General features: G+C 40.9%; 1 protein-coding gene across 5 annotated transcripts in view; it reads right to left on the reverse strand.

Annotated features, from left to right (window-relative positions):
• Mrtfb (myocardin related transcription factor B) overlaps positions 1-25,271 on the reverse strand; it is a 170,812-nt gene that overhangs the window by 68,857 nt on the left and 76,684 nt on the right. For all 5 annotated transcript variants that reach the window (XM_070003449.1, XM_070003447.1, XM_070003446.1 and 2 more), the window contains exon 3: positions 5,300-5,515. In XM_070003449.1, coding sequence (XP_069859550.1) covers positions 5,300-5,453 — 154 coding nt within the window. In that variant the 5' untranslated portion in view covers positions 5,454-5,515. The remainder of the gene's footprint in view (positions 1-5,299; positions 5,516-25,271) is intronic.

Genomic DNA, 25,271 nt, shown 5'->3' on the forward strand with positions numbered 1-25,271 from the left:
ACAATGAAACTATCTAAATAATTAGAAACTTAGCATAGAAAAAAAGAAGACAGAGATGTTCCAGGTTTTTATTTACCTTGGGAAACAAGGTAAAGAGAGATTTTTGTGAAGGCCATTTTGAAAGAGTATGTCATCTTTAAGCTGTTTAGAAGGAAGGGTTCTATAGATAAATTGTCACACAGGGAACAGGAACTGCTACAATTAAGAAAGAACCTTATTTGCAGCTGTCAGGAGGTTTGTAGCTCACTTGTGCACTTTGTGTTGTATTTAGTATATGTCCTACAGGTTGATTAAAAATTACAAAGAGGCTGGGCATTGGTGACTCATGCCTGTAAGCCTAGCTACTCAGAAAGCTGAGATCTGAGGTTCACGGTTCAAGGCCAGCCTGGGCAGGAAAGTCCATAAGTCTCATCTCCAATGAACCACCAGAAAATTGGAAGTGGAGTTGTGGTTCAAAGTGGGAGCTCTAGCCTTGAGCAGAAAAGCTCAGGGCAGCATCCAGGCCCTGAGTTCAAGCCTCACAACTGACCACCCCCCCAAAAAAAAAAGTTTACTAAGATGAATTATATTCAAGAAATTTTTTTCAGTCTCCTGAAAACAGCAAAAGAAATGATCAAAAAGCATCAGAATGTTCATTAGTGCCCTTGAGCCAATAAATACTCACGATCCTATGTGTTAACAGCAAAAAATATGATGATTTTATAGCAAAATATTCACTTCTATAGCTCCTAGTTATTTAGAAAGGACATGTGAAAATCCCATAGTTTTGTTTTGGCTACCTAGCACCTATTGATTGCCTCCCTATTTATGATGCTATGAGAGTTTGCTGTGTGGTTGTCAGCTCCAGAGGAAAACAGATATTTCCTGTTTTCCCCACCAACCTCCACTCAACTCCATGTCAGTTCATATGCAGTCTGAGGAAGACAAAGGCACAGATGTGCATTTCCAGACATCTGGACTGAGAATAAGTCTGACAGGTTAAAGAGGAGTGGGAACGAGTTTTCAGAGCAAAAGTTAAAGAGAAGGTCAGCTATAAATGTAGGCCATTCCTTTTCTAAGGTGCAAGGCAAGCAGTTGTCTTTGATTTGGTTCCCCAACCTGGCAAAGTTCATCTGTCTTTTTGCAAATATGTTAATAATACACGTACGAATCCAAGGCAAAGAGCTACCTTGTGTGCAACAAATTTTTCAGGAAGTTATTTTCTCTCTAGTAAGTTATCATTTAAGAGGCAGTCTAAATTATTCACTATGATAAATTTAATGGATGAGAAATCATAAAAAAAAAAAAAAAAAAGCCAAGACAGGACCAAAAGCGAATCCTCATGACTGCAGGGACTGGTAATACCAAGCTAGGTGCAGATGGCTCACCCTACATTCCTAGCTACTCAGGAGGCAGAAATTGATCAGAAGATCACAGTTTGAAGAAAGATTGGACAAAAAGTTCATAAGACCCTACCTCAACAGAGAAGTCTGGGCACCTATAATCCAAGCTATGGTGGGCAGCATAAATGGAAGGATTGGCCTGGGAAAAATATGATACCTTATCTAAAAACTAACCAGTAAAAATGCTTGTGGGCATGGTTTAGCTATAAAGTGCCTACTAGTACTGGCTAAAATAGCAACAAAATCTCTTTTTATTGAAAACATGTATCACAATGAACAGAGTCAAAAAGTCTCAGTAGAGGAGGGTGGCAGGGTCCCCTCAGAACCCCGTCCAACTGGAGAAGGCAAGGCCAAGCATGGCACCCTTTTAAGAAGATCATTTCCATGACTCCACCTTGCCCTGAAGCCATGATATTCAACCTCCGCCACGTGAGCAATCCCTACGTGAACACTAGTTGACCTGTCCCTTTCATTCCCCTTTGGCCCAGTGCTGACCACTGTGAGGAACACCACTATGATGCAGAGAGAAGCCTATGACGTCAAAATGAACACTACTTGCTTCTGTAACTACCCAGCTGGCTGTGCCACCTCTGAGGAGCTGCTTTCTATCTATTTGGTCTGGCCACATCCGGCATGAAGAACAACTCCAGCTCATCTCTGTGGCCGTCTTCCTTGCCACTCCCCTCTCGGTACTCTCCTCAGTACTTTAAGAAGACAGGGAAACCCTGGAGGCACTCCCCAAATGTCAGCTTCCTTTCTGCACACAGCACACAATAACCTAGCCCATAACCTACCAAGATGCCCACACCTCCAGGCCACCTGGGAGAAATGAGCACACCTGAGGAATAACAGGACCAGACGATCTGAATCGGCCTCCTCTACCATAGCTACACAGTATTTTGTAGTGACTAACTTTAGGCCAGCCCCTGCATTTTTATATGATTAAATTTGACACTAATTGGACCTAAAACTACAAAGAGCAAACATTAAAAAATCATTAAAATAATAAAGTTTGGTTTCTTACATATTTTTTGATATGAGTGAAGATACTCTGTTCACATAATTGTCAAAAAGCTCTATGTTTTTACTTGGCATTTTTATTTGTTCTAATTGATGAAAATGATATATATCTGTCATGATAACATCATATTATGTACCGAGGACACTTCCAGTCTATTCTGCTGGCAATTTTTAAGAATATGATGCATCGTTAGTAATCATAGAGAATGTATTCCTCTAACTGAAATTCTGTATCCTTTGTTAAACATTTCCCTAAAGACCCAGAATTTTGATCTCTATACAGAAGTGCTTTATATACCATAACCTGGGATTAGAATTCCTGAATATAAGATTTCAAATGTCTTTCTTTATTTTGCTATTCTTGGGGCTTGAACTAGGGCCTGGGTGCTGACCCTGAACCTCTTTGTGCACAAGGCTAGCGCTCTACCACTTGAGCCACAATACCACTTCTGGTTTTTCTGAATAGTTTATTAGAGATAACAGTCTTAGGACTTTCCTGCCTAGACTGGCTTTGAACTGTGAGCCTCAGCTCTCAGCCTCCTGAGTAGCTAGGATGACAAGCGTGAGCCACCTGCACCTGGCTTCAAATTTCTTGAAATCATTTATTAGAAAAATGAATTACCTTTGAATTGATTCCTTACACAAATTCCTTACATAGTATTACTTGCTTACCATTGAACAATGAGGCATTTGAAGAAAACACACAGTTTGAGATTTATACAAACAATGTAATGAGAATCAGAAAAAAGGAGAAAATGTATATACATTAATTATTCCCTGGCTATCTTCTTAAAATTAAAACATTACTTGTTACAAAGAAGCCTTTTAAGAATCACTTCTTAAAAAAGTAGCCTGTTTTCTCTCTGAGGAGATACAAGAAAGAGTAGTGAATTCTGGGAAAAATCAGGCAGGTAAGAAGGACGAGTTGCTCTCACTGTGGGCACAGAACATCTTAAACCATGCCAATACATCCTCTACAGAACCAGAAAACAAATCAAAAGGTGAGATTTCAAAGCAAAAATTCACACCTAGAATAACAAAAACAAATTACATGATTATGTTATAGAGATTATGCAGGTGTTAACTACACAACAACTTAAAAAACCAGCCCTACTGTTTTGTGACTGGTTTTTATGATGTAGGTATGAAATTCTCCATGTCAGGGCATGCACGTATTTAAAAATTTCTGGAACTCAAACAAAAGAGGCAGATATGAAGACATGGAAATTAGATGGGAGATGGTTGGTAAAAACAAAAAAACAAAAAAAACCCCACACTGATCACAGGATTCAGTGCAGAGTTTGAGCATGACGATTTTAGGAACTGGAAGAACAGAAAAAACAATCCTCCTATCTATTACGGCCTTGCTTCAAAGCTATAGTTACACTGATAAGCCAAATTCTGACCATTTCATGTGGCTACTAAGCATTTGTGGGGGAGACACAGAGACAGAGAACATAGAAGACATGACCAGAGTTCCTCCCCTGCTGCACATGGCCAGACTTGTCCATAGTAGAACATTCTGATTTTATGCTAATAGGACTCTAATTTCTTTTAGGGAAGGAACTTTGGCACTTTACTGGCTCATGGGTACTATGTAAACCATATCATACTTAGTCATTTCTCGTAAATGTAGTCCTTTGTCTCTGCCACTGGCTCCTACTGGCAGAAAGTTCAAACACCATCACTAGTGGACCTCAGCCTCCTGATGGCGCTGATGGCAACGTATCCAAGATGTTGATTTAAGCCAGTGCCTAACAAGATCCAGATATTGAAGGGAGAACAAAGTCACGCCCAAGGCTTAAGCCAGGGGACTCTGTTACTTCCCCACCTAAGATAAGGTCACTGGAAAACACTCAGGACTAAGAAACCTGTCACAAGGTACAAGGGGAACAGTTCCCTTTCTTCTGGCTTTTTTATTATTCTTATTTTTGTTGGTTGTGGGGCTTGAACTCTGGGCCTGGGCACTGTCCCTGAGCTCTTCAGCTTAAGGCTAGCGGTCTACCACTTGAGCCACTGTGTCACTTCTGGCTTTAGTGGTCAATTGGTGATAAGAATCTCATGGCCCTTCCTGCCCAGACTGGCTTTGAACCGAGATCCTCAGATCTCAGCCTCCTGAGTAGCTAGGATTACAGGCGTGAGCCACCAGCACCCAGGTCTTCTGGCTTTTAAAGTGAAATTAAGAAACTATGTTTGTGATGGCAAGACTCATTAAAACTGTGAAACATACAGTAACCCACTTAAAATTCTGCCAGTTCAATATGTGTACTTAGTGTCATCATCTTTAACATCACATCATATCTACATTTTATTGTTCAAGTGTCTATCATCTTTCTTCATCTATTTGAAAAACTGACAGCACTGTGTTTTCTGGAGACTCTGGATTCCTCTCTGACTGAACATTGCTGTACCAGTAAGGAATGAATAGAAATTACTCTCTTTACATACAAAGATATTCTAGCTAAAGCCTGAGCCTTTGGCCAGATCTTGAACCCACTAGTCTAAAAATACTCAAACAAGAAGTCCTTGCCTTCTCAGTTATCACTGAGCAGTCTAAGTCTTGTCATTTCTGAAATGAAGGCCAACAACTTGGAGATGAGGAGGGAGGAGAGGGAAGTCAGACCCCACAGTCTGCCTCCCCGGCATCGCACGCGGTGTGGCTGCCCAGTGCCACTCCAGATGAGATCTTCTGTGCTAAAATGCTTTCTGAAGGCAATGCTGCTACCAAAGCTACCTACTGGGGCACACTGAAGGGACTGGCTAGAAAGTAAAATTCTGCCCACTGTTCAAAACCATCCAGATCCTCCAGTTCTCTTCCATGGCAGATTATTGATTGTAACTGACAGACATAATGAAACTGGAATCCAAAGCACTGCTGCGTATGTTGAGGAACTCACCGTTCTTCCTTTCGTTCAGAGGGGGCAGGTGCTGACTGGACTGCAGGGAGAGCTCCTGGAATTCATGAGCCACCGCTTCACTCTGAGGACTTGGCGCAAGAGGAGCTAGAGGTCCCAGCTCATCCTCCGTGTCTATGGCCCCCACGTGATCCATTGTGTCCAGCTACTGGCGACAGGGAGTGTGAGATACACCTTACACGTGGCCTGTTGAAGAGACTGTCAGAACAAAGTATGGGTAAATAAATGGCACGCTAATTGTTCTTCAGCTTCCACAGAAGTGGCAGCACAGGGTTCTAGTTCAATTTTACTGCTGTGTCCATTACCAATTCATTTACCTTTCTGGAATAATAGGAATAATGTACTTCTCAGTTAAAACTTTACTTATTCTAATTTATTTACTTTATAAGAGTAAATAAAGGGCTGGGAAGTCAGCTAAGTGGTAGAGTGCTTGCCTTGTACACATGAGGTCCTGAGTTCGATTCCTAGCACCATATAAGCAGAAAAAGCTGGAAGTGGCTCTATGGCTCAAATGGTAGAGCGCTAGCCTTGAGCTGAAAAGCTGAGAGACAGTGCCCAGGACCAGAGTTCAGGCCCCATAACCAGAAAAAAAAAAAAAAAAAAAAAGAGTAAATAAAAGTTGAAAGATATGGGACATAATTCTTTGGGCCCAAGAATGAAAGAAAGCTGTAACTATAACTATCAATTAGCATTCATCTTTGATGCACTGAAGATTTCAATGCATGTTAAAAATGAGATAAAAGTCAACTAATGCTAATGAAAATCAAGAAGCAGCTGGCTTGAAAGTCCCTTAGCTCTTATATATTAAGCAACATAAATTAGTCAACATCTACAACAACTAGCAATATTTAAGGTAGAGAATCCCTCCTCACCCTGGGTCTCAAAGTGAAAAGACCAAGGAACAATACTTTCAGAAAGAAATACATCTTTAATCACTGAGATTTGGGGGTGTTTTAGACAAAAACACCAATAGAGGAATTTAAAAAATACTCAACCCTCCAAAAGAAAGAAGAATAGAGAAATTAAAAAGGGAAAGAAAAACAAAAAACAAACTGTAAAACAGAAGGCCTTAAATCAACTTAACAGTAATGACATTAAATGTTAAGGGACTAAATACTACAATTAAAAGACAGAGACGGGCAGATTTTTTATTTTTTTTTGCTTGTCCTGTCTCTGACCATCTTTGTACTCAAGGATAGTGCTCTAACATTTGAGCTACAGCACCACTTCTAGCTTTTTCTGAGTAGCTTAGTGGAGATAAGAGTCTCATGACTTTCTTGTCTAGACTGGTGTCGAACCATAATCCTCAGATCTCAGCTGACCTGAGCAGATAGGATTACAGGTATGAGCCATCATCGTCCTGCTTGAATGTATTTTAAGTAAAACATGTGTGTTCATAAATAACATACTTTTAGAAAGAAGACGTGAATAGGGTGGAGGATAAATGAATTATAAACAAAGTCATAAAAATGGGAAGCCAAGAAGGCTATAATGTCAAGTAATAGAGACTTGAAAAAGTTGTATTAGATAGTTAAAATTTCAGGTGAAATTATTTACTTCACTACAGAACACTGAAATGAAACTCCTAGGTTTTTCAATACTATTCACTTTAATTTCAAATTATTTATTTCAACAAAATCAAATCAGTTCATATCAACATTTTTCTAAGGTACCATAATGTCCTTAATAAGCCTAATGGAAAGATGTACATCCAAACATTAGTTCTAGTGATATCAAAGATACTTTATGAATAGATTTAAAAAATAAGCCAGGTACCAGTGGCTCATGCTTGAAATCCTAGCTACTTAAGAGACTGAGATTTGAGGAATGCAGTTCAAAGCCAGCCCAAGAGGGAAAGTTTGTGAGACTCTTATTTCCAATTAATCACCAAAAAGACAGAAGTGGAGCTGTAGCTCAAGTGGTAGAGAACTAGCCTTGAGCATAAACATCAAGGATAGTGCCCATGCCCTGAGTTCAAGCTCCAGGACCAGCATTAAAAAAAATATGTATATATTTTTTTCATGGCAGTATTTTTTCAATCCCCCAATTAAGAAAATTATAAGCTAAGAAAATCTTTACAAAATGAAGCAAAGGGGAGAGATTACATTTTCAAAAAATTAATTTTAATATTCATGAACATTTTTGATGAAGTATAGATTATATTCTGAAATATTGCTAGTTGTCATATTAAAATCTACTTAAGCAGCTGCTTGACAATTTCTTTTGAAAATGAAATTCAATATTCATCATAAAATCACTCTAACAGTCTCTAACTGGGATGCTATGTGTAGGAATCATTAATTAAGATGGTAAGAAACTGTATCAGAATGGATTTTTTCACTGGGTCATAATTCAGATATGAGAGTAAAATGATCACTTAGCTCTAACTGGTCAAAAAAAAAAGACACAACACTAATTTGGCTGATCTAACAGAATGAGCAAATAGGGACTAAATACCTTACAAATATCATTAATATAACTGGATCCCAAAACAAACCATGCCATATTATCTGGCACTAGCCTGAAGCATAGCACAATAGGATTTGAGATACCACTTCTATTCTCACAAAACAAACCACTTCCATGTCAGATAATACTGTCATGATAGAAAAACTACAGGAAAAAAAAAAAGAATGCCACAAACCAAGGAGCCATTATACTTTCATTTCTTAAAATCATCATTTCCTCATTCATTTTTCCAGGATGAAGCAAAACTAACACCAAGAATCATGATTTTAAAGAGATTCTGGGTTAGTGGGCTAAAACATTTGTTTTGAATTTAACACAAACCCAAAGGCAACTTTCTTTCTTCTTTTTTTTTTTTTTGTCTGTCATGGGGCTTGAACTCTGGGCCTAGGCGCTGTCCCTCAGCTCTTCAGCTCAAGGCGAGCGCTCTACCACTTGAGCTACAGCGCCACTTCCGGTTTTCTAGTGGTTTATTGGAGATAGGAGTCTCACGGTCTTTCCTGCCCGGGCTGGCTTTGAACCGAGATTCTCAGATCTCAGCCTCCTGAGTAGCTAGGATTATAGGCGTGAGCCACCGGCGCCCGGCTCCCAAAGGCAACTTTCTATCCTCTGGACCTTACTGTTATAATGACTAATATGAATGGCATACTAGTAAATAAAATGGCTATAATCATTGCTATCTATGTACAAGAAATGTATATAGCTCAAAGATATCATCGTTAAATTTCAAAGGTTCAATAGGTAACTAACTGATTGAACATAAACAGGTAGATTATACCAAAAAAAAAGTTTTGGCAATAATGTTTTGCTATTGCCACTGTCCCTGCCCTTTATTTTTTTTAAAAAAATTTTTATTGTAAAGATACTATACAGAGGGTTACAGTTACATGAGCAAGGTAATGAGTACACTTCCTATTGAGCATTGTTACCCCCTCCATTGTTTTGCCCCTACCATCCCTTCCCTCCATACCTTCCCCGAGATTTTTTTTTTTAATTGTGATTAAGTGATTACATAATTTCCCAAATTTCACAGTATTGTGGAATAATGATGCTCATTTAAAGTCACAAGTTCGTTCTAACTATCCTGGAGCAAATTGTCTATCACAGTCTATAACATATAACGCTGTACACATATACACCATACATGTGATCAGCAGCACGGGGATATTTAGTAGTGGTTCAACCCCTGAGTGGAAGTTCTTTGTTTCTTAAGTCCTGTTAATTTTGTTGTATCACCTAACATTTTGGATTTAGCATCCACTTATCAGGGAGACCATGTACCGTTTGTCTCTTCGCTCTTGGCTTACCTGGCTCAACATGATTCCTTCTAGCTCCATCCATTTCCCTGCAAATGCTATTATTTTGTCATTTCTAATGGCTGCATAATATTCCATTGTGTATAGATACCACAACTTTTGGATCCATTCATCTGTGGTGGGGCATCTGGGTTGTTTCCAGATCCTAGCTATTGTGAACAGTGCTGCAATTAACATGGAGGTGCACGTGTCCTTTGTCCCTGCCCTTTAAAGCTCCCTGAATCACATACATTAAGGACACATAAAAGCCGGGCGTTGGTGGCTCACGCCTGTAATCCTAGCTACTCAGGAGGCTGAGATCTGAGGATCGCGGTTCAAAGCCAGCCCGGGCAAGAAAGACCGTGAGACTCCTATCTCCAATAAACCACCAGAAAACCGGAAGTGGCGCTGTAGCTCAAGTGGTAGAGCGCTTGCCTTGAGCTGAAGAGCTGAGGGACAGCGCCCAGGCCCAGAGTTCAAGCCCCACAGCCGACCAAAAAAAAAAAAAAAAAAAAAAAAGGACACATCTAGTTAATAGCCAATATAATGAACTTTCTAAATACAAGTAACACAGCAAAGTTGGATAAAGAAATTCAAAGTTAACCAAGTTAACTACATACACAAAGTAATTCCCTGCATCAGAAAAGTATTCACAATTAAGTCCTGTGATCAAACAGAAAGATTTGGGTCAGGAAACAGAACTGTATGTCACTGTTGAGGCATGTCGATGATGTCAGCTGTTAGTTATTTTACATTATCTGTTCTTCCCCCAAAATTCCTGGTAGCAACTTGTAAATATCTGCTATGAAAGTTTACAATTGATTTACTAATGTGAGCATAAAATCATATCAACTGGCCATGTGAAACTATTTTAGCATACATACTATTAGCATAGTTATTTGTTTTCTTCTTCCTACCCTTTCTCCCTCCATACTGGGGTTTGAACCCTGACAGGAAGGGGAAGAGTCTCCAGAGATTTAACTGCAGTAGGTCAGGGAGAAGGATTTAGTGTGTAGCCAGAGTTGCGAATGACCGATTTAGTGGAACCCCTTATTTTAAACAGAGAATAAATCACTTATCTAAAGAGTGGAAAGACAGGAAAGAGGCAAATTACTACAGTCTATGTGAAAAAGAGAATGCAACAAAGTTAAGAGAGTGGTATCAAAGCCAGGCTACCAATTTAGGGCCCATATTCCTTCCACGAACACAAAACACATATGCCAAGATACAAATGCAGTGGAATGAAAAACATGAAAAATGAAGAGAGTCGGCTTCAGCCAGTGGGGAGGAGCAGTAGGGAGAGGGAGATGGCCCATGTATTAGTGTGTACTAGCACAGGCTTGGAAGCTGGGTGTGCTGTCAGGCACTGTGCTGGCCTCCGGCCTCCCTGCCAGCAGGGACACAGCCCTGCTTATCAGGAGGTCCTGGTGGCTGAGGAAAACCCCTCCTCCCGTTGTTGCAATTTAGCAGCGTGCTCACGTCATACTGCAATTAAACAAGGGAAAAAATAAAATCTACACTATGTTTGGACTACAAATAACGGGATTTTTTTTTTTTTTTTTTTTTGCCAGTCCTGGGGCTTGAACTCAGGGCCTGGGCACTGATCCTGAGCTGCTTCTGCTCAAGGCTAGCAGTCTACCACTTGAGCCACAGTGCCACCTCCTACTTTTTCTGTTTCTGTGTTCCTGAGGAATTGAACCCAGGGCTTCATGCATGCTAGGTAAGCACTCTACCACTAAGCCACATTCCCAGTGCATAGAACATCTTTTAAGAGCAGATTATAATTCTTTCAAATAAACAGCTTCTAAATAGTTTTAAAAATTATTTGTAGCAGTTAGATTTCATGCATAGCCATTAAATATGTAACAAAAATGTACTATGAACATACCAAATACTAATGCTGTATACTATACCGATGTATAGAAAACTTACTAATAGCACTTCTGTGCTAAAAATGGTTGTTGGGGTTCTAAGGAATGGTAATGGGATGATTTGGGGTTATTTTTGTTGATTGTGGGGCTTGAATTTAGGACCTGGGCACTGTCCCTAAGCTCTTTTGCTCAAGGGTAGCATTCTACCACTCTGAGCCACAGTTCCATTTCTGCTTTTCTGGTGACTTACTGGAGATAAGAGTCTCACAGATTTTTTTTTCCCGGGCTGGCTCTGAACCACAATCCTCAGATGTCAGACTCCTGCATAACTAGGATTTACAGAAGTCAACTTGTGTCTTGCAAGGGATGATTTGTTTTTAAACTTATTTACAGAATGAACATAGCACGAAAACAACTACACACTGACCTTCACAAATGATGCATTCTTACTAAAGACAATACTAATACTTAAGTAAACAGCATTTCTGAAATACTTATTATGATCCATCTATAAATATAGTTTTGAGTTAACAAAAATTTAAAACACATGTGGCTTTTAAAATGCTACACAAAAGATACCAAGAACTAAAATGTTCTTTGTTCGCAAAATAAAGCGCTCCAAATCAAAGTCTTTTAAGCTTGAATAGCTGTTCTCCAAATTTTATTCATAACAAATGATTCTTAAAGAACTGATAAGAGAATGAATTCTAAGTTGGAATGAAATGATTTTCACATTTAGCAAATATAAAGATAGTAAGTATTAGTTAAATAAGACACTTTGTATTATTTCAAAGTTCTGGGAAGTAGGAAAGAAGGAAAGAGAGGGAAAGGGAGGGAAAAAAAAAGAAAGCAAAAGGGAAACTAGCAAGAGGGAACTCTCGCCGGGCTCACGCCTGTCATCCTAGCTACTCAGGAGGCTGAGATCTGAGGATCATGGTTCAAAGCCAGCCCAGGCAGGAAGGGTCATGAGACTTTTATCTCCAATTAACCATCAGAAAACCAGAAGTGGTGCTGTGGCTCAAGTGGTAGAGTGCTTGCCTTAATCTGAAGACCTGCGGGACAGCACCCAGGCCCAGAGTTCAAGCCCCACGACTGACCCCCCCAAAAAAGAAAGAGGAAACTCTCTTTTGTTTTCTAGTTTCGTAATCCTGATATTAGTAACCTATAAAGCTTAAGCTTAAAATACACTGGGATAAACCCAAGATCTGAATTACTTGTGTGAAATATCCTAACTAGTTTAGCAAAGTATTGAAACCAGGAGTTCTAGTTGTAATTCAGTTCTTTATGTCTATTTATTTTTTCAGTAGTGAGATTTGAACTCCACGCCTCACAACTGCTAGGCAGATGCTCTGTAACTTGAGACTCAGTTTTTTTAGTACTCACATAACCAGTGAATTGGTTGGTAAACTATTTCTACATGATCCTTAACTTCTCCATTTCTACAAAACCAGCCATTGGGGCTTTGACAGGCACTGCTGCCTGTCTTAATAATATTACGTCTTCCAATCTACAAACATGGAATTTCATTTCTTTTAACTTGTCTTGCTGCAATATGTAAGTCTCATACGTCTTTGGTTGAATTGAGGTATGTTATGTTTTGGATGCTACTGGCAATGAAACTTCTTAATATCTTGGTAATTGTTCACTGCTGTACAAATAAAAACTATTCAATGTGCACATTAACCATGCACCCTGCAACCTTGCTGAACCATTTTATTGGCTCTATTATTTTATGTTAAGGATTTTTTTTTTAATACAACAGATACTATATACAGGCATTGGCAGTTTTCTGCTTCCTTTCCAATTTGGATGCTATTTTTACTGGGACTTGAATTCAGGGCCTGGGCGCTGTCCCTTAATTTCTGCTCTAATCCTTATTATTTTCTTCTATTTGTCTTAGTTTATGCCTCTTTTTCTAGTTTATTAAGGTGGAGACTGGTTTATGGATGTTAGTTCACTGGATGAAGATATCCTTAAAGTTCCAAACTTTTCACAAAATAATATAATATACATTTGAATGTTTCATATGTGGCATTCATGCCATTCATAACTTTCAAGTCACTTATTATAATGCTCAAACCAGCTAATCCCAAATGTTTCTTATTTAAAATACACTTTTAGGGCCAGGAATATGGCTTAGTGGTAAAGTGCTTGCCTAGCATGTATGAAGCCCTGGGTTCGATTCCCAGTACCACATACACAGAAGAAGCAGGAAGTAGTACTGTGACTCAAGTGGTAGAGTGCTAGACTTGAGCAAAAGCAGCTCAGGGACAGTACCTAGGCCCTGAGTTCAAGCCCCAGGACTGGGAATAAGTAAATAAATATACACTTTTACTTTTTATAATTCTGATCACACATTCTGGATTAAAGGACAGTTTACCAACATTCTCTTCCTTATGAGACCCAGAACAGAATCTAGTCTTCTGACTAGGGTATGTATAAACAGAATTAATTTACTCCTTAGCTCATTCTTGACTTTAGAGGAAATTATTTGTTTTTACCTGTTTAGTATGTTATCTATAAGCTTCTCATATATAGCCTTTATTATGTTGAGATACATTTCTTTTATTACTAGTTTTTTTCAGAGTTTTTAGCATAAAAAGGATGTTGAATTTTGTCAAAGATATTTTCTGAATCTGTAGAGATGACCATCATTCTTGCCACTGGTTCTGTTTATGTGCTAATTACATTTATTGATTTACATATATTGAACCAACCTTGCATACCTGTAATAAAACTAACTTGATCATGATATATGATCTTTTTGATGTGGTTGTTAAATTTGGTTTGTATTTTATTGAGAATTCCTGTGTCTACACTAATTAAAGAAGTTGGTCAATAATTCCCTATTTTTGTTGTTGTTGTATCCCTGTCCAGAATAAGTACAATAATGGCTTTATAGAATGGTTTGGTAGTGTTTTCTTCTCTTTCTGTATTATGGAAATGTCTGAGGATTATTGGTGTAGCCCTGCCCTAAAGGTCTGGTAGAATTTGGCACTGAAGCCGTTTGAGCCTGAGTTTTCTTTGTGGGGAGACTATGTCTGCTTCAATCTCTGCTGTTACAACCTTACTTAAGTGGCTCATGTCTTCTTGGTTCAATTTTGGTTAAGTGCATCTAGGAATGTATCCATTTTTCTAAATTTTCCAGTTCACTGGAACAAAGGTTTTTTTTTTTTTTGGTCGGTCGTGGAGCTTGAACTCTGGGCCTGGGCGCTGTCCCTCAGCTCTTCAGCTCAAGGCGAGCGCTCTACCACTTGAGTGACAGCGCCACTTCCGGTTTTCTGGTGGTTTACTGGAGATAGGAGTCTCATGGTCTCTCCTGCCCGGGCTGGCTTTGAACCATGATCCTCAGATTTCAGCCTCCTGAGTAGCTAGGATTACAGGCGTGAGCCACCAGCGCCCGTCCTGGAACATAGGTTTTCAAAATAGTCTTCTGGATTTCGTTGGCATTTGATGTGATATCCTTATTTTCATCTCATTTGAGTTCTTTCCTCTTCCTTTTAGTCAGAATGCCAATGGTTTATCAACCTTAATTATCTTTTCAATGAACCAACTTTTTGTTTCATTGGTTCTTCCTACAGTTTTAAAGTCTCTATCTCATTAATTTCTGCCTTGATCTTTAACATTCCCTGTTTGGAAATTATGTGATCCTACACCTAAAAGACCTTAAAGATTCGATTCCCAAATCCCTAAATCTAATATACCCCTTTAATCAGTACACAATGAACAGGTTGAGAAACAAAGAACAAATCCATTCATATTAGCCAACTCCCCCTCACATCCCCCAAAAATCTAGGAATAAACTTAAGCAAAGAAGTGGAAGACTTCTACAAGTGAAAACTAAAACACTGAAAAGGAAAGTGAAGACCTTGAATTATACCACAGAGCCATAGAAACAAAAACAGCATGGTATTGGCACAAAAACAGACATGAATGAAACAGAAGGTCCAGAAATAAATCTACACAGCTTATCACTGAAAGCTGGTCAATTATGGAGGCAGGGGAGAGGGAGAAGAGGAACATGAGAGGAAGAGAGGTCAATCTAATTAAATATTGCAAATGCATGGGTGATTGATATCAGAGTGAAAATCCTTCAAACAATATATATTTAAAAATGAATGAAAGTAGCTGGGTGGTGGTAGCTCATGCCTGTAATCCTAGCTAGTCAGGAGGCTGAGATCTGAAATTTGAGGTTCAAAGCCAGCCCAGGCGGAAAAGTCCTTGTAAGACTCATCTCCAATAAACCACTCAGAAAACCGTAAGTGGCACTGTGGTAGAGCGCTTGCCTTGAGCTGAAGAGCTCAGAGACAGCGCCCACGCCCTAAGTTCAAGCCACATGACCACCACCACCACCACCAACAACAACAACAGAAGGAAGGAAGGAAGGAAGGAAGGAAGGAAGGAAGGAAGGAAGGGAGGAAGGGAGGGAGGGAGGGAGGGAGGGAGGGAAAATAAAATAAAATATGGGAATGTAAAATAAGGGGTAAAAATAGTGTGGGCACTAACGTATGGTTGCAATCAACAGGAGATAGGTTCATGTTATTATAAATCTGTACAGTATTATACCACTCAGAAGGATGAAGGAACCGCTCTACATATGAAACTGATGTGGAAAATAACTAAACTGTATTGCTAAGTGACAATAAAAGGAGAAAAGAAGAATATGAATGTATTTGTCTGGAGTTTCATTTTAGCCATGGTGTCTATGTTCACATATGTGTATGCATTCAGACATATTTAAAGACATTTCTGATTGTACAGTCACCTATCATCCACATGCACAGAGCCATGTATCTCAGCGGTGTGTGAGCTGGACAGTGTAATGAAGTAACTGGCAGGGGCACAAGGAGACATTTAGTGTTGTTACTATCTCAGAACGTGTAGATATACTCCACATCAACTCAAGATCTTTGGAAGATTCCTCCATCTTGGCATTGAGAGTACTCAGCTTTGTTTCATCTAAAACTTGTTCACCTTTTATGTATTTTCATATTAGTCACTGATTAAACTAGAACTGAACTCAACCAGAGAAATCTTAACTAATAAGACTGCTCTTAAGCTGATGCTGCACCATCATTCACGCTGGAGTGGGTTACTTGGCCTCCTCAGGCCTCTGTAAGCATCTAAGTACGCTTGGCCTTGAGGACACATTTGGTAGCTCGTGGCTTCACTAAAGTTGCTGTGTCCGCTGGCTGATGCACCCACCCAGCCGCACGTCACCCACAGCGTGGTGGAGCTGAGGGAAGGCAGGCTCTGTCCCTGGCTGCCTGGGCTCACGTCCGGCTTTCACACCTCCCAGTTAGGATGGCAGGCCACCACTTACACTTTTAAAGCATAAGATGTTTAGTTAAAATGAGAGCAACAGAATGGAAGGAGTATAAGAAATCCACTCGTGGGGCACGGCGAAGGTTTGAATAAATCAGTGTCAAGAATGGGAATAGTTAGTGTTATTATTTCATCTACCATACTCCAGGTTCCCTGTATCTCTTATGTGAAATAACACAAAAAGCACAATTACTTGAAATTTTTCTAACTGCATGTCAAGCCTCATTTCTAGTTTCTCTTGACTTTCTAATTATACTTCAAACTTCTAAATTTTTAAAAAGTTCATTCCTACCAACTGTTCTTACACATACACAGAAAATATTCGGACGAATAATGACAACAGGGCTTGAAATTTCCTCAAGATGAACACACCACAGTCTAGTTCTAAAGTAACAGACATTGTTTCACCAATATTTGGGATGTAACAAGCATTTGGGTCCTAAGATATTCAATGATACGTGCATGGCTATCTGTAAAAGCTAAAGGTTTTAAAGGAAATAAATAACTATAAAGAAAAGTATTCTTCCTAAAGTTACTTCTTAAAACTAGGGACTCAGAAACTGAAGGAAGGCTCAAATAGCCAAGTGCTAGTCATAAAAGAGAAAAAAAAAAATCAAGCAAAAGCTAGACAGCCTGAGTTTAAGCCCCAGGATCAGCATGCATGTACATATGCACATACACATAAACACACACACATAAAACAACAACAACAAAACCTCAGCATCCAAATTAATTTTGGTAGACTATAAAAATTTCCTACACTTTAGTTCAGTCAGTAAAACTGTCCCACAAAGTTTTTATTCCTTGTTATGTCATCTTTAGTTTTTCCTCACTCAGAGCAGCTCAAGAGTTTGAATCTAGTCCTTAAAAATAATTATTTAACTGGGCACCAGTGGCTTATGCCTGTAATCTTAGCTACTCAGGAGATTGAGATCTGAGGATTTTGGTTCATAGCCAGCCTGGGCAGAAAAGTCCCCATGAGACTTATTTCTAATTAACCACTCAAAAACTGGAAGTGGTACTGTGGCTCAAAATGGAAGAGCACTAGCCTTGAGCAAAAAGATTTCAGGGACAGTGTCCCTGGCCCTAAGTTCAAGCCCCATGAAAAAAAAAATTAAATAAAATAATTATTTAGTTATTTCTGTGCTGAAGATGACTAAACTAGTGAAGTGAAAGAGATCTCAGATTTCTGTGTTCTGCAAGCCCTTTGTTTTTCAAGTAGCATTATTTCAATTATTTCCTACAAATACATCACTGTCCTGACAATATCCTGTTTGTGTTTATCTTTACAAACTAAAAACCCTATAATCATTATCCAGAGCATCACTTACCATATTATAAACTTTATAGAACAGACTTAACCCTTGAGCTTATCTGCCAAATGAAGAAAGTAATGATTGCATGCAATCTCACTAAGAATTATTTTCTAGTAATTTTATTTATTACTGATATTGAGACTTGATCTCAGGGGCTGGCTCAGTGTTGGATCACAGCTGGTGCTCTACCCCCTGAGCCATGTTTCTGTCTAGCCCAGTGTTTTGCTGGTTACTCTAGATGGAATCTTGCAGACTTTTCTGCCTAAGATGGTTTCAAACTGCTACCCTATAGGTCCCAGCTTCCTGAGAAGCTGGGATTACAGGTGTCAGCCAGGGGTGCCTGGCTTGAATGAGTTATTTTAAAAGGCAAGAGACTCAAAAGGTTTTTAATCAGACAAGTGATGACAGAGGAGTTTTAGAAAATTTCTAGACTTTTTTTTTTTTTTTTTTGGTCAGTCGTGGGACTTGAACTCTGGGCCTGGGTACTGTCCCTCAGCTCTTCAGCTCAAGGCTAGCGCTCTACCACTTGAGCCACAGCGTCACTTCGGTTTTCTGGTGGTTTTATTGGAGATAAGAGTCTCACAGATTTTCCTGCCCAGGTTGGCTTTGAACTGTGATCCTAAGATCTCAGCTTCCTGAGTAGCTAGGATGACAGATGTGAGCCACCAGCGCCTGGCTTTTTTTTTTCTCACTGGATGAAACTGAGGTGTTATCTGCCCACTGTCACCCGGTGCCCTCAACCTTGGTCCCCTCCTGCCATACCCTCTGTCTGTCACAACCACTCTCTTTGTCAGGACAGATTTCAAATTCCAAGTGTTTACTTCCCATGGCACTCTGACCAGGAAACAAAGGTGGTCTTCTGGCGGGCTGAGCCACAGGGGAGCCTGGTGCCATTTCATACACTTGCCATAGTGGCCTCAGGAAACCGCGCAGCTGTGTCTTGTCACTCTCCAAACAGACTGCAGACACCGCCTCCTCCTCAGCACACTGGACAGCACGCTAAACACGGCCACCCTGTTGCTGCCCAGGCACAGACTGCAGCACGCCCCTTCAGGCTGCAGCAAAGATTCTGGGGAGAGGTGTCTTTATTTGACACATGAAGGGCATTCATTCCAACAGGTGCCAAAGTACAAATGAAGGCTGCCCTTAATATTTTTAAGGACTAAATTCCTGAGCTGATCTGACTGAGGAGAAACCAAAGATAATTGATGGTTTTGAATAAACCAAACCAGTATATGCCAGCAAGGTCATTGAAGAGTACACAAGAAAGAAAAATAGATACAAAGAAAAACACGTAGTGGTTAAAGAGCATTAATAGGGAAAAGCTAAAACAGCCTATTACCCTTCACCCCACTGAAATGATGCCAGAATTGACAAGAATGACATGGATCTATATGAACTGAAATGAAAATGCCCTATTTATGTTATTAAGGAGATGGTACAAAATATACATCACACACACACAACAGAGAGAACAAGAGAAAGAATGAGGTGGGCAGGTAGAGTGGAGGTAGACTGGCGGGTGAGCCCAGGCAGAGCCGGTCTATGAGTGCTGAGTGACAAGGAAACAGAGAGGTGAGAAAGTAGGGACAACACAGGGACAATGAGAGGAAATGCAGAGGATGCTGGCAGGCTGGCAGGCAGGCAGGCAGGCAGGCAGGCAGGCAGGCAGGCAGGCAGGCAGGCAGGCAGGCAGGCAGGCAGGCAGGCAGGCAGGCAGGCAGGCAGGCAGGCAGGCAGGCAGGCAGGCAGGCAGGCAGGCAGGCAGACAGACAGACAGACAGACAGACAGACAGACAGACAGACAGACAGACAGACAGACAGACAGACAGACAGACAGACAGACAGACAGGGAACGACATACACCAAGCACCACACTGGTGTGTTCCACACAGCAGCTCTTCGTCACGTGCCCATTAAACATGAACCAATTACATCTAGATCAAATAAGCAATTCAGTCCCACACTCATGACCGTCTCAAACATGTGGAGTGCTCAGCAGGTGACTGCACGTGGCTAAGAGACACCATGTCATATAGGATGTACCAGCAGCACAGAAGGCAGCTTTAGGCAATGCTGCCATACCTTTAATATTACGTAACGTTTTTTATAACAAGCTTGTAAGGAATAAAGACATTTTCAATTTGAGCATAAAATTGCTTTGGAGTCTTCTCATTCTGTCTCTCTTGTAATGTTTTTTTTTTCCCCCAATACCTCATAAATACCAGAGGTTTCATAAGGCTTTAATAACCTGTGGACTGGCCAACTTTCTCTATGTTCTTTGACTCTTACGCAGGTCTACTTAGTGAAAGTTCAAATGCCACCAAAATAAAGAAGATAACGACATGAGTTTGGAGCATTGTGACATCGCTCTTGTTCTCTGAAACCTAAAAAAGATCTTGTTACTCATTTTTTCTTTGCAGAAGCAGAGCAGTTGATAGAAACCCCGTGCAGTTCCAACAAACATTTTAAACTGATGCTTTTCTTCAAAAGAACAATGGTGTTTAAAAATAGCACTTTTTTTTCTGACTCAATTCAGTACAAAGTAGAAGGAGAAAAAAAGTAAGCCTAAAACTTAAAAAAATCCCCATGAAGAAAACGGCAATGCTGAAAATCAGTTTTTATATGAAGACTGCAATACCAAAGCAAAGAATATCCACGATAACCAACTGTCAAGGCTTTCTGATATAGCAGAAATTTGAGGCATCTGGTGATGTTTTAGGGAGGTCACAGTTTAAAACGAGCTAACTGAAAGATCTTTGGGGAAAAAAGTACACACAAGTTTATAGGCAACATATAACAGTGTCTTAAGACTTAGCTCCCTTTGAAAATGGGACTGATTTGCAGCCCAAGATCACAGCCTCAGTCCTGACTGCTGTACAAAGCCTTCACCAGGAAAAAGCAATTTTCCTAGTGCAGCCACTCACTGTATCCACAGTATCCACTCAAGGCCCTCGCTACAGGCCAAGTGCAGTGTAGAAATGTAAAAAGCCTTGGTAATTAAGACAGCATGGAAGTGGCCAAGGGTATATCTACAGCCCAGTGGAACGGACCCTGTGCATGTTGAGCAATGACACGGTGGCATCACAAATCAGTGGGGGAAAGACAAACCATGAAATAAGTAATGCTGGCTTATGCAATTAGCTCATTTGCATGGAGTATTATTCTCCATCTCATACCACACAGAAAAATTAATTCCATGTGGATTAGATTTACACAGGAAAAATCTTTGAATGAGGATATATTATGATCTGTGTGACCCTAAATTACTTAAGGAATATGGAGGCATCAAGTATGATGCAAAAACACCCACCCTAAGTAAACAGACGGGTAAGTATGTCTTGACTGAAATATAAAAATGCTACACAGTGCAGCATAACACAAAAATGAAAGATAAGCCATTGCAGAGAACACATCTGAAGTATGTGAAATATATCAGAAATGTAAAATATCCATAGGAGATTAATCTTGAATGTACAGAGATCTAAAAATACATGGGAAACAACATACAGATGAAGAACAGGACACAAAAGAAGAAACTGTAACAATCAAACCTAAGAAATGATGTATTTCAAAAGTCTGACTATACCAAGGCTTGGCAACAATGTGAAGCAACAGCAACTCCAGATAGTGCTGTTAGGGGCTGAAATTTCAAAGGCTACTGTGGAAAAGGATCTGGTAACATCAAGTTAGGGTGAGGATACATATATCTTAGGCATCAGTAAGTAATTCCACCTCTAGGTACAAACTGTGGAAGGGCCAGGAGCATGGCTCATTGGGAGAGCTCTTGTTTAGCATGCACAAGGCCCTGAGTTCAATCCCTAGCACTGTGGATAAAAATAATAACAGCAATAATAGTAATTTAAAAATAAACTCTAGAGAAGCTGTCAAAAAACATTTTCATAAGAAAACAGGCACCATAGTGTCCACGGTAATGTTGTCTAACAGCAAAGCACAGACTCAAAACTTTCACTGACAGAAGAATGTAACCTTAGGGGCTGGGAAGGTGGCTCAGTGGTAGAGTGCTTGCCTCGCATGCATGAAGCCCTGGGTTCGATTCCTCAGCACCACATATACAGAAAAGCCGGAAGTGGCATTGTGGCTCAAGTGGTAGAGTGCTAGCCTTGAGCTGAAGAGCTAAGGGACAGCGCCCAGGCCCAGAGTTGAGGCCCCATGACCAACCAAAAAAAAAAAAAAAGGATGTAACCTTAGGCCACCATACAGCAAAAATGAAGGAATTTCTGCTCCACTTCCACATGGATATATCTCATACATAGTATTAATTTTTTTAAGTGACAGAAATACACATACAGTTTGATATCTTACTGTAAGAAGTTCAAGATCCATAACTTAAATACACTGCTCCTAAGTACATCTAGACAAGTGCACATAATCATGCCTGGGCACTTTAGGCACACGATTCTTCTGCAGATTGAAGATGCAAGAGCAGCAGCCGGAGAAGCCCACAGGGTTATCAGCAGTGCTGCAAACCACTGTGGTCATGGCTGTGTTGGTGATGAGGAGGCAACAACCCTGACTGCCACTCACTCCTTTCATTCAGAAAGTATTTAAAGAGCCAGATCGTAGATGATGAAAATGCAGCAATTAGCACAACCAGCAAGAGGTCTCTAGGAGGCTGTGGACCTTACAGGCCTGCTAGGCATGGGTTATTTAACTGCAGCAAGGGGTGGTAAGCCATAATGAGAAAGCATGATGATCACAGCCCCAGTGGCAGAGAGTCCAACATAGTAAGAAGGGAAGAGTCTACAAGTCCTTCCTGTGGTGAAAACAAACTATGATCCAAAGTACAATTAGAGCTTCTCGGTCCAAAGGGACTAGGAGAAGGACGTAAACTGATGCCAACCAGAGACAGGAAAGAGTGGTGAAAAGCTGAGGGTGGGAGACAAACCGAAGCACTAAGCCAACACAAGCACCAAGCATCAAGCCCTGCACACCAAAGCCATAGCACAATTGTGGGGAGGAAACTGATTCAAAGTCCATTTGAAGCTGGACTCCTTCTGATGGTCTGGAAGGTACCTCACACCTAAAATCTAAATAGGAATGTAGGACGTGGCATCCTAAATGCTTAAGCATGTTTTGTTTGTTTGGGCTAAGGGACAACTATCCTGAAGTGCACTTCATATGGGTCAAATGAACAAGTTATACACTGAAACATTGTAAGGCTCACAGTGAGTCTGAATAAATTAGGTCATCAACCATATGCTGCCAACTTTGTAAAGTGCTATGGCCTGGTAGGGCTCTTTAAAATAATAAATTTACCAGAAACCCAATTTGAGATATTCAGATGTCAACTGGAAAGACTTTGGCAATATTAAAGTTTCCAACCACAAACTTATCAGTATAAATCATACTTTGTACTTTGAATTTGTGACAGTTTAAGAAACCAAACGCGAGTACTCTATCCCAAAGAATCGAAGGAACTAACAACCAGTACCATCTATTCTTATTGACAGATTCTTGGCATCCCAAGCCAGAGCAGCAGACTTTAAAAAATTGACATTAGCTTATTTCACTTTTGCATGTGTTATATTTATCCTAAAAAACAAAACAAAACAAACAAAAAAACTCAAGACACTTACTAAGCCAAAGATCTCACACTAGCCTAACACTGCCAAAGTGAATGAGAGAGGAACAGGCCTGGCTAAAGAGAGTGAAGTGCTCCGTAAAGCCAGGCCCTCCCTTGATTAGCTGGTGTTGTACTGACACCCACCCGAATCCTCCTCAGTTACTCAGTGATGCTGGGCCAGCCTGGCAGGTTTTTTCTCTGTAATCTGCCATCAAGCTAGGGAAGTGGGAATTACTTCTAATTACCCAGTGCTGCAGAAGTTCAACTTCCTCAACAACAGGAGCCCTCCGGTTCTCCCCACCTCAGCCTCCCAGAGGCAACAGCTGCAGACACCGCCTACTTTCTGGTAGATCTTGAATCTGAAGCCCTGAGTGTGAACACATCCTTTCTGTGTGCCTCTCACTCTGTTCTCAAATCTTTCCTTTCCTTTCCTTCCCACCACGCCCCCCCCCCCCCCGTCCCCCACCTTGGTTGTGCATTCATTCCACATTCAAGTAGCATTTAGAAACATCTGCAACTTGCCAGGTTATGTTCTAGGTATATGGAGAAATACTGTTATTAAAAATAAAGAATAAACAACTCAGACAAAAACTATTGTTCTGGACTATGGCAATAAATAAAATAAATATGGAATTAAAGATACCAATATTAGTGTATGATTACTCCAAGTGCCAAGCAGAACACTTGGCAAACGGATGACATTTCAGACAGGCCCCACATCCTCAGCTCTGAGTCTCCTTCCTACCATCCCATCACCTCCTCTTCTCACTAGCTGTTCTCCACAGCCCTCCATCCTCCTCCCACTACTCACTCCGTGATCAGCCCCCAAATAAGCACACCCTTCATCACCCCAACTTCGTAGCCCTTCCCTCTGGACTCACCCTAGCCCCCTTGTCGAATTCTTCATGCAGCCACACTCTCCATACATCTGAAGCCATCTCACACCCTCTGGGGTCTCAGGCCACAGACCCTGCCACCTTTACTTTACCTCCTGCCAGAAGCCATCTCTCCTGACTCTTGGCTACTTGGTTAAACTCCACGGCTTTTCTCTGTATCTGCTGGCAGCAGCTCAGTGCTGTTTATTTTTTTTGTCGGTCGCGGAGCTTGAACTCTGGGCCTGGGCACTGTCCCTCAGCTCTTCAGCTCAAGGCTAGAGCTCTATCGCTTGAGCTACAGCGCCACTTCCAGTTTTCTGGTGGTTTACTGGAGATAAGAGTTCCATGGACTTTCCTGCACGGGATGGCTTTGAACCGTGATCCTCAGATCTCAGCCTCCTGAGTAGCTAGGTTTATAGGCATGAGCCACCAATGCCCTGCCTCAGTGCTGTTTAAACCACACTAACTAACCTGCTCCACATGTGCCCTGGACAGGAAACAACTGAAGGGGCAGGAGGTCATGAGTCAGAAAGGCCATGCCTTTGAGAAGGGAAAAGCAGCAGCCAGAGAATTAAGTGTCTTGCACTGGAGCCCACAAAGCTCTCCACCTAGGCTGCATCCACCTGTCTTTCCCTCCTCAGACAACCCCACCTGTCTCTCCTCCACCCATCCCCTATCTGCAGGCTGGATGGGCAGCCACACACGTGGGCACACAGAAGAAGCTTGCTCGTTCCCTTCTGATGGCTCCATGTGTGGAGGCAGGGTAGTGGTGGGGGACTGAGAAGCAGGAGGAAGTTACAGTGCTAGAATGGGTGGAAGCTCTGGAGCTAGCCAGCCCTCCCCCTCTCTCATCGCCTTGTTACCCCAGAAGAATCTGGTGGAGGAATGGCATATGTCCACTCCAGCAACACCAGTGCCCAACTTCACATGCCCCGTCCAGATCCCAACAGACAGTACTGTGGAACAAACCCAGAAAACTACAATGGGTTCATCCCCAGTCTGTGTCATCTCTTTCAGCGAGATTCTCAATGTCGTCTCAACAAATCTTTTATTCACTTCTGCTTGGGAGGTACCTCAGTGACGGACACCCCTCACCATTCTGAGCAGATGAACTTTGCTTCGATTCTATTCTACTGAGATCAGTGGGCTTCTTAAAACTTCTGACTCAAAAATTGGGCACACTTAACATCTACCTTCTATCAGGTCTCGGGAAATTCTT

This window comes from Dipodomys merriami, unplaced genomic scaffold (assembly GCF_024711535.1).
Source record: "Dipodomys merriami isolate MVZ:Mamm:240054 unplaced genomic scaffold, mDipMer1.0.p SCAF_60, whole genome shotgun sequence".
In the NCBI taxonomy this organism is placed as follows: domain Eukaryota; kingdom Metazoa; phylum Chordata; class Mammalia; order Rodentia; family Heteromyidae; genus Dipodomys; species Dipodomys merriami.